The sequence below is a fragment of the Ranitomeya imitator genome, chromosome 10, assembly GCF_032444005.1.
Source record: "Ranitomeya imitator isolate aRanImi1 chromosome 10, aRanImi1.pri, whole genome shotgun sequence".
In the NCBI taxonomy this organism is placed as follows: domain Eukaryota; kingdom Metazoa; phylum Chordata; class Amphibia; order Anura; family Dendrobatidae; genus Ranitomeya; species Ranitomeya imitator.
In genome coordinates, this window is record NC_091291.1 from 139,755,899 (window position 1) to 139,771,533 (window position 15,635).

Sequence of the window (15,635 nt, forward strand, 5' to 3'; positions counted from 1 at the left end):
CTCCATCATCAGTATCTGGTGACTGCCCATAGCCTCCATCATCAGTATCTGGTGACCGCCCGTCACCTCCATCATCAGTATCTGGTGACCGCCCGTCACCTCCATCATCAGTATCTGGTGATCGTCTGTCACCTTCATCATCAGTATCTGGTGATCGCCCGTCACCTCCATCATCAGTATCTAGTGACTGCCCATCGCCTCCATCATCAGTATCTGGTAACCGCCCTTTGCCTCCATCATCAGTATCTGGTGATCGTCCGTCACCTTCATCATCAGTATCTGGTGATCGCCCGTCACCTCCCTCATCAGTATCTGGTAACCGCCCGTGAACTCCATCATGGGGATCTGGTAACCGCCCGTCAACTCCATCAGTATCTGGTGACCGCTCGTCGCCTCCATCATCAGTATCTGGTAACCGCCCGTCAACTCCATCATCAGTATCTGGTGACCGCCCGTCGCCTCTATCATCAGTATCTGGTGACCGCCCATAGCCTCCATCATCAGTATCTGGTGACCGCCTGTCGCCTCCATCATCAGTATCTGGTGACCGCCCATAGCCTCCATCATCAGTATCTGGTGACCGCCCGTCGCCTCCATCATCAGTATCTGGTGACTGACCATCACCTCTATCATCAGTATCTAATGACTGCCCGTCGCCTCTATCATCAGTATCTGGTGACCGCCCATAGCCTCCATCATCAGTATCTGGTGACCGCCCATAGCCTCCATCATCAGTATCTGGTGACTGACCATCACCTCCATCATCAGTATCTAATGACTGCCCATCGTCTCCATCATCAGTATCTAGTGACCGCCCGTCGCCTCCATCATCAGTATCTGGTGACCGCCCGTCGCCTCCATCATCAGTATCTAGTGACCGCCCGTCGCCTCCATCATCAGTATCTGGTGACCTCCCGTCGCCTCCATCAGTATCTGGTGACAGCCCATCACCTCCATCATCAGTATCTAGTGACCGCCCGTCTCCTCCATCATCAGTTTCTAGTGACCGCCCGTTGCCTCCATCATCAGTATCTGGTGACCGCCCATCACCTCCATCATCAGTATCTTGTGACCACCCGTTGCCTCCATCATCAGTATCTGGTGACCGGCCATCACCTCCGTCATCATCAATATCTAGTGACTGCCCTTAGTCTCCATCATCAGTATCTAGTGACTGCGCATAGCCTCCATCATCATTATCTGGTAACCGCCCGTCACCTCCATCATCAGTATCTGGTAACCGCCCGTCACCTCCATCATCAGTATCTGGTAACCACCCATCACCTCCATCATCAGTATCTGGTAACCACCCGTTGCCTCCATCATCAGTATCTGGTGACCACCCCTCACCTCCATCATCATTATCTGGTGATCGCCCGTCACCTCCATCATCAGTATCTGGTGACCGCCTGTCACCTCCATCATCAGTATCTGGTGATCGCCCGTCACCTCCATCATGAGGATCTGGTGACCGCTCGTCGCCTCCATCATCAGTATCTGGTGACCACCCGTCATCTCCATCATCAGTATCTAGTGACCGCTTGTCGCCTCCATCATCAGTATCTGGTGACCGCCCGTCACCTCCATCATCAGTATCTTGTGACCGCCTGTCGCCTCCATCATCAGTATATAGTGACTGCCCGTCGCCTCCATCATCAGTATCTGGTGACCGGCCATCACCTCCATTATCATCAATATCTAGTGACTGCCCATAGCCACCATCATCAGTATCTGGTGACCGCCCGTCATCTCCATCATCAGTATCTAGTGACCGCTTGTCGCCTCCATCATCAGTATCTAGTGACCGCCCGTCACCTCCATCATCAGTATCTTGTGACCGCCCGTCGCCTCCATCATCAGTATATAGTGACTGCCCGTCGACTCCATCATCAGTATCTGGTGACCGGCCATCACCTCCATTATCATCAATATCTAGTGACTGCCCATAGCCTCCATCATCAGTATCTGGTGACCGCCCGTCACCTCCATCATCAGTATCTGGTGATCGCCCATCACCTCCATCATCAGTATCTGGTGACTGCCCATAGCCTCCATCATCAGTATCTGGTGACCGCCCGTCACCTCCATCATCAGTATCTGGTGACCGCCCGTCACCTCCATCATCAGTATCTGGTGATCGTCTGTCACCTTCATCATCAGTATCTGGTGATCGCCCGTCACCTCCATCATCAGTATCTAGTGACTGCCCATCGCCTCCATCATCAGTATCTGGTAACCGCCCTTTGCCTCCATCATCAGTATCTGGTGATCGTCCGTCACCTTCATCATCAGTATCTGGTGATCGCCCGTCACCTCCCTCATCAGTATCTGGTAACCGCCCGTGAACTCCATCATGGGGATCTGGTAACCGCCCGTCAACTCCATCAGTATCTGGTGACCGCTCGTCGCCTCCATCATCAGTATCTGGTAACCGCCCGTCAACTCCATCATCAGTATCTGGTGACCACCTGTCACCTCCATCATCAGTATCTGGTGACCGCCTGTCACCTCCATCATCAGTATCTGGTGACTGCCCGTCACCTCCATCATCAGTATCTGGTGACCGCCCTTCGCCTCCATCATCAGTATCTGGTGACCACCCATCACCTCCATCATGGGGATCTGGTAACCGCCCGTCAACTCCATCAGTATCTGGTGACCGCTCGTCGCCTCCATCATCAGTATCTGGTAACCGCCCGTCAACTCCATCATCAGTATCTGGTGACCACCTGTCACCTCCATCATCAGTATCTGGTGACCGCCTGTCACCTCCATCATCAGTATCTGGTGACTGCCCGTCACCTCCATCATCAGTATCTGGTGACCGCCCTTCGCCTCCATCATCAGTATCTGGTGACCACCCATCACCTCCATCATGGGGATCTGGTGACCGCTCGTCGCCTCCATCATCAGTATCTGGTGACCGCCCGTCACCTCCATCATCAGTATCTGGTGACCGCCCGTCTCCTCCATCATCAGTATCTGGTGACCGCCCGTCGCCTCCTTCACTTCTTCTTGGTCACTTGTACACAGGTTATGGAGGATCTCGGTAGGAGACTGTGCCAAACATCTTGGAGACCTGACCCCAGATCTTCTGTGTATGAGGCTTGTGCGGATCCTTCTGTCTCTTCATGTGATCCCAGACAGACGGGATGATGTGAGATCAGGGCTCCGGGGCCGGATCATCACTCCCAGGACTCCTCGTTATTAATGAATTTGGCTGGATGTTGGGGGTCGTTGTCCGGCTGCAGAATACATTTGGAGCCGATCAGGCGCCTCCTGATGCTGTTTCATGATGGAGAAGTATCTGCAGGGATTTCTCAGCAGTATTTTTCCACATCTGCCTAAAACTTTTGCACGTCACTGAATATATGTACCATGGAGCGTTGGTGCAGTGTGGAGGCAGGATGTCACTGTGATGTAGCAGAGTCGTGTAATTGACACTTGTCATTTGTGCGTGTAAAGATTTCTTGCAGCAAAGTATTCACTTATTGGTGGTGAAAAGCCATAAATAACAGAAAACATGACTCTTAATTGCATTCCTACTGCATAACAGCAAGCAGAGCTCTTGAAAACCTCAACATAGGAAGTAAAATCTTATTATATAGAGATTTGTTGATTTCTGGCTGATCTGTGCAGACTGTGACGTGACGCTCGGGCCGCTGTTGTGAATGTCAATCTGGGAATTTTGCGGCTTGTTTTTGCCGTGTAAAATACGATGACGCTGAATAACACCCGATGTGTCGTGGCTTCTGTGACTATAATGAAACCTTCCGCCAGGGCTGAGTCTCTACACATCAAAGAGTCGCAAGCTGACGGCTGCTTCCTGCGGTTTTTGGGGTGACACAAGTTCTTCAGCTTTTTCCTTCTGAGAAGAATGATGAGTGATCTCCAGAGCCGCACACAAGTCAGAGATAAGAGGCGACACCAGAGCGAGAGCGCGCCGATCTCAGCCATGTGCAGCTGATGAGACCACCCGTAACAAATGGCAGTAATACCCCAAACCGCTCTTATATCCGCGCTGTAAGCCTCCATATATCAGCCTGGTGGTCTCCACAATGAGAGAGAAGACCCCCGAGATGTTTATCTAGCTATAGCTACATTCAGATCATCAGAGTCGTCCTGGGCAGGGACACTCATCTATGTAGTTGTGGGTCGGGGGGTCTTGGAGGGTTGGCGCTGTTCTTGTCATACCTATCACTTTCATAGTGAGACTGCAGCCCCCCTATAACACGTGACATTACAGGAGCGTCAGTAATGGCCGCTGAGAGTTCCCCGACTGCTGTAATAAGACTGACGTATTATAACTAGTGATGAGCGAGTATACTCAGTGCTCGGGTTTTCCAGAGCATGTTCGGGTGGTCTCCGAGTATTTATGACTGCTCGGAGATTTAGTTTTTCTTAACGCAGCTGCATGATTTACAGCTACTAGCCAGCCTGAGTACATGTGGGGGTTGCCTGGTCGTTAGGGAATCCCCACATGTGTCAAGCTGTCTATAAGCTGTAAAATATTTAGAATTGAGAGTCCTCAGTGGTTGATACCTTTTAATGGCGAACTGAAAAGATGGTAACAAATTGCAGCTTTCCAGACTACACAGGTCTCTTCATCAGGCGTAGACTAGTCTTTGCCTGATGAAGAGACCTGTGTAGTCTGGAAAGCTGCAATTTGTTACCATCTTTTCAGTTCGCCATTAAAAGGTATCAACTACTGAGGACTCTCAATTCTAAATATTTTTCTATCTACTGGCTTACACGGTACCGAGATATATATCTTTCCTGTATAAGCTGTAAATCGTTCAGCTGCAGTCAACAAAAAAATGAAATCTCCGAGCAGTTACAAATACTTGGAGACCACCCGAGCGTGCTCTGGAAAACCCGAGCAATGACTACACTCGCTCATCACTAATTACTGTATAACGTATTTATTACTTTATTTCCAGAGCAGTTTGGAATCTGCACCACTAGGGGGCGACAATTCCCTTGTTTGGTTGTTACATTTCTTGGCAGATGTAATGATTTCTATTGACATCCAAAAAGGAGAAGTTAGCTACTTCCTCTGTGTTATTTCACTAGGATTGTCTGCCAGGGGGGAGCGAACTGAGGGAGGACTCTGCGTGATAGAAAACTGACAGCAAAGTGACCAGCAATGTGCACAGGGACATAATTAAAGGGAACCTGTCACCCCCAAAATCGAAGATGAGCTAAGCCCATCGGCATCAGGGGCATTCTGTAATGCTGTAGATAAGCCCCGATGTATCCTGAAAGATGAGAAAAAGAGGTTAGATTATACTCACCTGGGCGTGCGGTCGGATCGGATGGACGTCACGGTCCGGGGCCTCCCATCTTCTTACGATGACGTCCTCTTCTTGTCTTCACGCTCCGGCGCAGGCGTACTTTGTCTGTCCTGTTGAGACCACAGTCATGGCTGAAATGAAAAAGTCCCTGAATGGCCTAAAACCTTCTCTGCCACATAAGGAGGCGCCGTTATAGATGATAAACACATAGAAAGAGGAATTTCTACCAATTAGTCTGCAGAATGGCTTAGATCCGGAGTGCAGACATTGTTAGGCCCCTCGTTTGTAGAGGTTGTGTCTAGTATTGTAGCTCTGCTCCATTTAAATGAATGATGCCTGCAATACCAGACACAACCTGTGGACAGGGGAGGCGCTGTTTTTCATAAAAAAAAAAAAAAAAAACCATTGAAAAAAGAGCTATCATGTTTATCTAATTCTTGAAACCCCTTTATCATCTAGATCTGATTCTCAGGATACCAGGTTGAGCCTCGCTGTGTAAGGAGTTGCACAGAATGGGGAGGAATAAGTGCCCAATAAAGTCACCCCATCACTAACCTCGGTGACCGGTAATATCGATGCTTCTTCTCCAGCAGCGTACTGGAAATGTGACCATTGTTATCGCCTATTCATCTCTGTAGTCGTCACTGTGTATTTAGTGCTTGTGAAATGATCGGTGAGCGGAGAATGAGTGTGCGCCAGTCCCGGCACCGGCCGTCCTCTGCAGGCACTGCCATCGCTGATTCTTCTAGGGGGTAATGGATGATGCCCCAATAATCCTATCATTTTTGTCCTCGTCTTCGCATAATTTAAAGGAGGAAGATAAATGTTTCTCTAAATCATGTTGGGAGTTGTAGTGTTACAACAGCTGGAGAACTACAGGTTGCAGCAGAGTAACGCTTTCCTTCATCCGGGGACAATATTCAGTTTGCTGCCCTACATCTGCCAGGCCAAGGCTCTGAGGCTGTTAATGTCCTTCCCACTGCCCTCCAGCTCCAGGGGTCCCGGACCCTCCAGCACCGCCATATATAAATTACACCACAGATCAGTGTAGTGACACGAAACGTCACAGTGTTGCGCAACGCTGCGGACAGATGACACACTAACCGATATAACACCGTGCTCGATGGAAGGAGTGATGAGAAAATGAACTAAATAAAATGCAATCACAGCAGAAAAGCTACAAGTGTGCTGCCGAGGAGAGAGCTGCAGAGAGAGAGTACAGGACTCAATGAATGTTACATCACCCAAACCCTGCCCCAAGCACTGCTGCCAGCTATGTTTTATGAGGTAGATTACATGTGCGGCAATATTTTGACACTTAGGATGAGAGATAATGACACTGACCCTCAGGGTACAGGATAATGACACTGACCCTCAGGGTACAGGATAATGACACTGACACTCGGGGTACAGGATAATGACGCTGACCCTCGGGGTACAAGATAATGACGTTGACCCTCGGGGTACAGGATAATGACGCTGACCCTCGGAGTACAGGATAATGACGCTGACACTCGGGGTACAGGATAATGACGCTGACCCTCGGGGTACAGGATAATGACGCTGACACTCGGGGTACAGGATAATGACACTGACACTCGGGGTACAGGATAATGACACTGACACTCGGGGTACAGGATAATGACGCTGACACTCGGGGTACAGGATAATGACACTGACACTCAGGGTACAGGATAATGACATTGTCACTCTGGGTATTGGATAATACACTCGACTTGTGATGAAACATGAAGAAGCCACACCTGTCTGACATCACTATTAAGTCAGCGGGATCACGTGGAAGATCTCCCCACTTGTACCAACGTCTCATTCCGCACCCCGTAGGGACACGTAAGGTCAGCTTGGCACAGTTTTACCCAGACCCTCCCCTGTCCACACGGGGCCCAGGGAGGCACAGGGAGTGAGAGAAGGTGGCCCACGCAGTCACTGATGTGGCACCACACTCGCCCACAACCCTGACAGGCTCCTTTCACTAGCCCAAGTGAAACAGAACCTTATCAGCCCCCAATTCCTCGTTCGTTATACACCTGGTCCGTTATCAGGGTGATATTGGGTCAGAAACCCGCCTCAGTAGCATGTGAGATTAGACTGAGAAATGGACGTGTGGATTCGTTGATTGAGATAAAAGAGCCGGCCAAGGTTAGCCCTTAAGGGCACACTAGACAGTACATAATATACACAATAGTTATATATATACACAATGGTCAGATATACAAATAGTGGTAGTATAAAAGGTATAGCCGAACATATAGTCAGTTATCAGTTAGTTGAGAGGCCTGGCTTGCGGGGGAGGGGTTGCGACACGAGGGGCTTGTGATCCCCTCTGTGTGAGACCTGTCCTCAAATGATGTGTCGTCGTGACCTCCCAGAGTAAAAGCCATAGAAAATTCTGCACAGAAGCATTTAACCATCTGGGTCACTCACCTTCTCCCCTGGAGGTTTGGAGACAAATCTCCCAAAACCTAGGAAAGGTCATAAGTCTTTTCTGGACGGTCCTAGGGCAGCGGTTCTGGCACCATTGGATCTGACCGGGCCCCTACTACTCATAGAGACTAAACATAATTTTGCTACCTAGCTGCTAGTGGCTGTTCTGTATATCTCCCTTGCCGTGCTTGCTAGAATGACTCAAGACCCAGACAGGCAAATGCCCTAGTCTGGGGATCTCGGAAATATAGACGATCTACAGCTAGGACATATAGTATTTCCAGAAATTGTTTATAAAATCCTATCTGGCTGAACAAAGGACTCAGGCCGCATGATGGTCTTTCTGTAGAAGGTTGTATACCAGCTAGGTGGGGTGGTAAATTCTTTGTCTGAGCTGGCCAGATGTCCTCTTACCACAGCATGTTGCAGGATATCTTTATAATTCCATGCCCATATAGTATACAGATGATTGACATGAAATTATGTCTCCCATAGTCTTCATACTCGGGGGTACACTGACTAATTTTCCGCTTATCTCTGTTGTCATTCTAGAAAGTCGCCGGCCACCGGAGCTGCCAAGGAAATCAGAACTACAATGAGAAAGAGAATGACTGCTGCTTCAGATGTCCTCAGGGTAGGTCCAGAGCATGCCACGCGAAGCAGAGTGGGTACGTGGCAGACCCCTGAGTGGCTCCAATGAAAATCTCTGGGCTCAGATTAGATGGATCCCTTTGCCCACCTTAGGGAGGGACGATGCTCTTGTTGGGGTTCACATACTATATTGCACAGTCCTCTTGATTTTTTTGTGATAGACCCCATTGATTTGGTCCTTGTCCTCTGGTTTGAGGCCATGATGTTTCATCACTTCTCATTTCCAGGTCTGGTGACGCGCTCCACTTGTGTCAAAGACATTAATAAAGAATGTGCGTCGTGTTCTGAGCCCGACACGTTCATCGTCTGGTCCAAGAATCGTCCCACGTGTGCGGCCTGCAGACGGTGCAAGGAAGGTAAATGTAAGGACATGGTGCGCAGAATAACCTGATGGACTGATGACGGTATATATATATATATATATATCCTGAATACTGGGGTGAGGGGCCGCGGCACAGGACACTGTTGGGTCTGTACTTACAATTAGTATCTGATTCTACATTGGGACTGATCTTAATAAGTCAGGTGGTCAATATTGGAAATAATCGCCCCGGCACTGGTGTCACTGTTTCTATCAGCATTTTATTGTATGGCTGTCCCATCATCTAGAATATCTGATAATCCGGCACCATCCTGGCTGTTATTTGGTGGCGCAGACATTTCCCGAGTCACCCTGACCCAATGCACTAATATTAATAAGCACATTTCTAGTGAGAAAGCGGTGGATCCTGCCCGTAATAACAGCCGTCTGAGGAAATTCTCAGCTATTTATATCTGAACGGCCGCGGCTACAGATGAGTCACCGGAGTCGGTTTTAGTCGCTGGTTCAGATTTGGCTCCGTGCAAATCAAAAAAAGATGAACAAGTCCATGAAAGAGGATGGGCTAGACGGAATACACTGTGACGAAACCTCAGCCGTGAGATTAGGTCAGGGCAGCTTCTATTAACAGACTGCAAGCAGAGATATTGATAATGGAAAATATCCAACATAATAAGGGAAATACAAGCACATAAGAAAGTTCCAATGTTTTTATTCTTCCTTTCCAGAATCTTCCCTTGTGACCGTCCAGAGCTGCACTTTACTCACGGAGGCGATCTGCCAGTGTAAGGCCGGCTACTACTGCCACTCGCCTCTGCCCAACACATGTGCCCGCTGCAACCTCTTCACACAGTGCCCACCTGGCCAAGGAGTAAAGCAGAAAGGTACCCGCTGCTACTGATAGTCCTGCACCTATGGGGCCGGAGGATGCACCTTCACCCGACTCTGTATACCCCACATACTATATCATGGGCTCATATCTCTCTGTATACACATTTCATAGGTTCTCCTATGAAGAACACAGAATGTGAAGCTTGTCCTAGCGGGACCTTCTCGGATGTGAAATCCACGACAGAGGTCTGCAAGCCGCACACAGAGTGAGTCCGGGCACCATGGAGGCGTATGGGGGTCACTATGGCCATAATGTGCTGTAGTTGCAGTGGGTGACCCTACCCCAGGTCGGCCTCATGTAGCTTGTCAGAGGGCATTATGGTGTGGAAAATAGAATTAGGCCGGCGTCACACACAGCGTAAAACAATACGGTCCGTATATTACGGCCGTAATACGCTGAAAAGTCCCGAAAAAAGTGGTCCGTAGCTCCTCCGTAGGCAGGGTGTGTCAGCGTTTTTTGCGCATGGCATCCTCCGTATGTAATCCGTATGGCATCCGTACTGCGTGGTTTTCTCGCAGGCTAGCAAAACCAACATACCGCTATAGAAGTGATCCATGTGTCCCAAAAAGAAAAGAAAATATATATATACTGTCTATATATATATATATATATATATATATATATATATGTATATATATATATATATATATATATATGTGTCAGTAGACACATATATTAGAGAGAAAAGCCCGTAATTCAGTGCGGTGTACAGTAAAATCACACTGACAGCTTACATTAGAATAGGTAGAATAAATGTGTACACATAGAATAGGTATATATATATATATATGTCAGTGAGACACATATATGTATATATATTAATATTTATTCCAGCGCTAGACAGCTTGAAAGCCGGTAATTCAATTACCGGCTTTTTCCTTCTCCTTCCTAAAACCCGACATGATTTGAGACATGGAGCTTTCTAGGTAATTTCCCACGATCTATGAACAGCCAGCAGAGGGCGCCTCACCGCAAATGAAGCTAAATATAGATCATTGATCTATTTTTAGCCTCATTCCATGGGGTTTTGCAGCGAGGAGCAGCCTGCATTAGCACAGCTCCTTGCTGCAAAATGTTTTAACCCCTTCAGAAGGATTTACGTCGTTGGACGTTACAGATCTGCGGAGGGTAAGTATATTGTTGGTTTATTATGTTTTTTTACTCACAGAACGAGGGTCTTCAGTGACTGGATTGGGCGTTGAATAAAATACTGCAACAACCATTGTTTTTATTTCATTAAAATAATTTTAAAAAATGTGTTTGTGTTTTATTTAACCCTTTACTAGTATTGGATTAATAATGGATAGGTGTCATAATTGACGCCTCTCCATTATTAATTAGGCTTAATGTCACCTTACAATAGCAAGGTGGCATTAACCCTTCATTACCCCATATCCCACCGCTACACGGCAATGGGAAGAGAGTGGCCAAGTGCCAGAATAGGCGCATCTTCCAGATGTGCCTTTTCTGGGGTGGCTGGGGGCAGATATTTTTAGCCAGGGGGGGGGCCAATAACCGTGGACCCTCTCCAGGCTATTAATATCTGCCCTCAGTCACTGGCTTTACTACTCTGGCGGAGAAAATTGCGCGGGAGCCCACGCCAATTTTTTCCGCCATTTAACCCTTTATTTTAAGAGCTAGAACGGCCAAATTTTGCAGATACACACTACTGACATTAGTAGTGTGGAATCTGCAAAAAAAATGGAGAGAAGACATGGTTTACTGTATGTAAACCATGTCTCAAATCATGTCGGGTTTTAGGAAGGAGAAAGAAAAAGCCGGTAATTGAATTACCGGCTTTCAAGCTGTATAGCGCTGGAATAAATATTAATATATATACATATATGTGTCTCACTGACATATATATATATATATACCTATTCTATGTGTACACATTTATTCTACCTATTGGACTGGAAGCTGTCAGTGTGATTTTACTGTACACTGCACTGAATTGCCGGCTTTTCTCTCTAACAGCGCTACGTATTTCTCGCAAGTCACACTGCTTGTCCGTGTGTAATCCGTATTTTTCACGCTTCCATAGACTTTCATTGGCGTATTTCTTGCGCAGTACGGTGACAAACGCAGCATGCTGCGATTTTGTACGGCCGTAGAAAGCCGTATAATACTGATCAGTAAAATACGGCAAATAGGAGCAGGGGCATAGAGAATAATTGTGCCGTATTTTTTGCGAGTTTTACGGACGTAGATTCTGCGCTCTTACGTCCGTAAAACTCGCAAGTGTGACGCCGGCCTCAGTCTTACCGGTAATTCGGTTTCTAGGAACCTTCCAAGACAGTCACCTTGGAGGATGTCTCCCCGCCCTAATGGGGGACAGGAAACACAAAGAGGTTAAATAACCCCTCCGCTTCCTGCTTTCTCCAGTGTTTTTTTCTGGACACACAAGCATGTACAGTTACCACAAAAAAGCAGGAATCATCCAATAGGAATATCAGATAGGGAGGGAAATTAGTGCTGTCGTGGAAAGTTCCTAGAAACCGAATTACCGGTAAGTCTAATTCTATTTTCTCCAGTCAACTTCCACGACCGTCACCTTGGAGTAAATCCAACACTGATTTCTTCAGGGAGGGACCATAGCTTGCAGAACACGTCTGCCGAATATTAGATCCCTGTTAAAGCTCAGTCTATAATGTCTGGCGAAGGTATGTACAGAAGACCATGTCGCCGCTCTGCATATCTGCTCAGATGAAGCGTTCCTTCGCGCTGCCCAAGATGTAGAGACCGACCGGGTGGAGTGAGCCTTTAGTGAGGCAGGAGGAGGAAGATCTTTTATCGAGTACCCTGAACAAATGGCCTGTTTGATCCAGTTTGCAATTGTGCTCTTAGATGCCTTTCTACCTTTATTTTGGCCTGAAAACTGAATAAAAAGATTCTGGTCAACCCTCCTGGATTGTTCCAGGTAATGGAGGACCACTCTGCGGACATCCAGAGTGTGAAAATTTTCTTCCTTCGCATTAGAAGGATTTGGGCAAAATGAGGGCAGCACAATATCTTGACCCCTATGGAAGTCTGAGGCAACCTTCGGCATAAAGGAGGGATCTAAAGGTAAAACTATACAATCAGAGTTTATAGTTAGGTAAGGTTCCTGTATTAACAGGGTCTGCAATTCTCCTATGCGTCCAGCCGTGGTAATTGCCACCAGAAAAACTTTCTTAAGAGTCAGGGTTTTAACCCCTTCCCGACCCATGACGCCACGTAGGCGTCATGAAAGTCGGTGCCAATCCGACCCATGACGCCTATGTGGCGTCATGGAAAGATCGCGTCCCTGCAGATCGGGTGAAAGGGTTAACTCCCATTTCACCCGATCTGCAGGGACAGGGGGAGTGGTAGTTTAGCCCAGGGGGGGTGGCTTCACTCCCCCATGGCTACGATCGCTCTGATTGGCTGTTGAAAGTGAAACTGCCAATCAGAGCGATTTGTAATATTTCACCTATTATAACTGGTGAAATATTACAATCCAGCCATGGCCGATGCTGCAATATCATCGGCCATGGCTGGAAATACTAATGTGCCCCCACCCCACCCCACCGATCGCCCCCCCAGCCCCCCGATCTGTCCGGTACACTGCTCCGACTCCCCTCCGTCCTGTGCTCCGCTCCCCCCGTGCTCTTGTCCGCTCACCCCCGTGCTCCAATCACCCCCCCGTGCTCCAATCACCTCCCCTGCACTCCGATCCACCCCCGTGCTCCGTTCCACCCCCCGTGCTCCGTTCCACCCCTCCCGCGCTCCGATCCACCCCCACATGCTCCGATCCCCCCCCCCGTGCTCCACCCCACCCCATCATACTTACCGATCCTGCCGGGGTCCGTCCGTCTTCTCCCTGGGCGCCGCCATCTTCCAAAATGGCGGGCGCGTGCGCAGTGCGCCCGCCGAATCTGCCGGCCGGCAGATTCGTTCCAAAGTGCATTTTGATCACTGAGATAGATTATATCTCAGTGATCAAAATAAAAAAAAGTGTGAAAATAAAAAAATGCTTGCTAAAACATCATTTTTGAGGAAAGAAAAATGATTTTTTATTTTCACGGCTCTGCGTTGTAAACGTCTGTGAAGCACTTGGGGATCAAATTGCTCACCACATATCTAGATAAGTTCCTTGGGGGGTCTAGTTTCTAAAATGGGGTCACTTGTTGGGGGTTTCTACTGTTTAGGCACACCAGGGGCTCTGCAAACGTAACGTGACGCCCGCAGACCATTCCATCAAAGTCTGCATTTCAAAAGTCACTACTTCCCTTCTGAGCCCCGACGTGTGCCCAAACAGTGGTTTACCCTCACACATGGGGTATCAGCGTACTCAGGAGAAACTGGACAACAACTTTTGGGGTCAAATTTCTCCTGTTACCCTTGGGAAAATTAAAAAATTCTGGGCTAAATAATTATTTTTGAGGAAAGAAAACGTATTTATTATTTTCACGGCTCTGCATTATAAACTTCTGTGAAGCACTTGGGGGTTCAAAGTGCTCACCACACATCTAGATTAGTTTCTTTGGGGGTCTAGTTTCCAAAATGGGGTAATTTCTGGGGGATCTCCAATGTTTAGGCACACAGGGGCTCTCCAAACGCGACATGGTGTCCGCTAACAATTGGAGCTAATTTTCCATTCAAAAAGTCAAATGGCGCGCCTTCCCTTCCGAGCCCTGCCGTGTGCCCAAACAGTGGTTTACCCCCACATATGAGGTATCGGCGTACTCGGGAGAAATTGCCCAACAAATTTTATGATCCATTTTATCCTATTGCCCATGTGAAAATGAAAAAATTGAGGCGAAAATAATTTTTTTGTGAAAAAAAAGTACTTTTTCATTTTTACAGATCAATTTGTGAAGCACCTGAGGGTTTAAAGTGCTCACTAGGCATCTAGATAAGTTCCTTGGGGGGTCTAGTTTCCAAAATGGGGTCTCTTGTGGGGGAGCGCCAATGTTTAGGCACACAGGGGCTCTCCAAACGCGACATGGTGTCTGCTAACGATGGAGATAATTTTTCATTCAAAAAGTCAAATGGCGCTCCTTCCCTTCCGAGTCTTACCATGTGCCCAAACAGTGGTTTACCCCCACATGTGAGGTATTGGTGTACTCAGGAGAAATTGCCCAACAAATTTTAGGATCCATTTTATCCTGTTGCCCATGTGAAAATGAAAAAATTGAGGCTAAAAGAATTTTTTTGTGAAAAAAAAGTACTTTTTCATTTTTACGGATCAATTTGGAAGCACCTGGGGGTTCAAAGTGCTCACTATGCATCTAGATAAGTTCCTTGGGGCGTCTAGTTTCCAAAATGGGGTCACTTATGGGGGAGCTCCAATTTTTAGGCACACGGGGGCTCTCCAAATGTGACATGGTGTCCGCTAAAGAGTGGAGCCAATTTTTCATTCAAAAAGTCAAATGGCGCTCCTTCCCTTCCAAGCCCTGCCGTGCGCCCAAACAGTGGTTTACCCCCACATATGAGGTATCAGCATACTCAGGACAAATTGGACAACTTTCGTGGTTCAGTTTCTCCTTTTACCATTGGGAAAATAAAAAAATTGTTGCTAAAAGATAATTTTTGTGACTAAAAAGTTAAATGTTCATTTTTTCCTTCCATGTTGCTTCTGCTGCTGTAAAGCACCTGAAGGGTTAATAAACTTCTTGAATGTGGTTTTGAGTACCTTGAGGGGTGCAGTTTTTAGAATGGTGTCACTTTTGGGTATTTTCAGCCATATAGACCCCTCAAACTGACTTCAAATGGGAGGTGGTCCCTAAAAAAAATGGTTTTGTAAATTTCGTTGTAAAAATGAGAAATCGCTGGTCAAATTTTAACCCTTATAACTTCCTAGCAAAAAAAAATTTTGTTTCCAAAATTGTGCTGATGTAAAGTATACATGTGGGAAATGTTATTTATTAACTATTTTGTGTCACATAACTCTCTGGTTTAACAGAATAAAAATTCAAAATGTGAAAATTGCGAAATTTTCAAAATTTTCGCCAAATCTCCGTTATTATCACAAATAAACGCAGAATTTATTGACCTAAATTTACCACTAACA

The 15,635-nt window shown here is 47.2% G+C and overlaps 1 protein-coding gene across 3 annotated transcripts in view; it reads left to right on the plus strand.

Moving 5' to 3' along the window:
- The window catches only part of LOC138651267 (tumor necrosis factor receptor superfamily member 8-like), a 39,149-nt gene that overhangs the window by 13,447 nt on the left and 10,067 nt on the right, over positions 1–15,635 (plus strand). For all 3 annotated transcript variants that reach the window (XM_069741333.1, XM_069741335.1, XM_069741334.1), the window contains exons 3-6: positions 8,292–8,373; positions 8,618–8,746; positions 9,438–9,593; positions 9,713–9,806. In XM_069741333.1, coding sequence (XP_069597434.1) covers positions 8,292–8,373; positions 8,618–8,746; positions 9,438–9,593; positions 9,713–9,806 — 461 coding nt within the window. The remainder of the gene's footprint in view (positions 1–8,291; positions 8,374–8,617; positions 8,747–9,437; positions 9,594–9,712; positions 9,807–15,635) is intronic.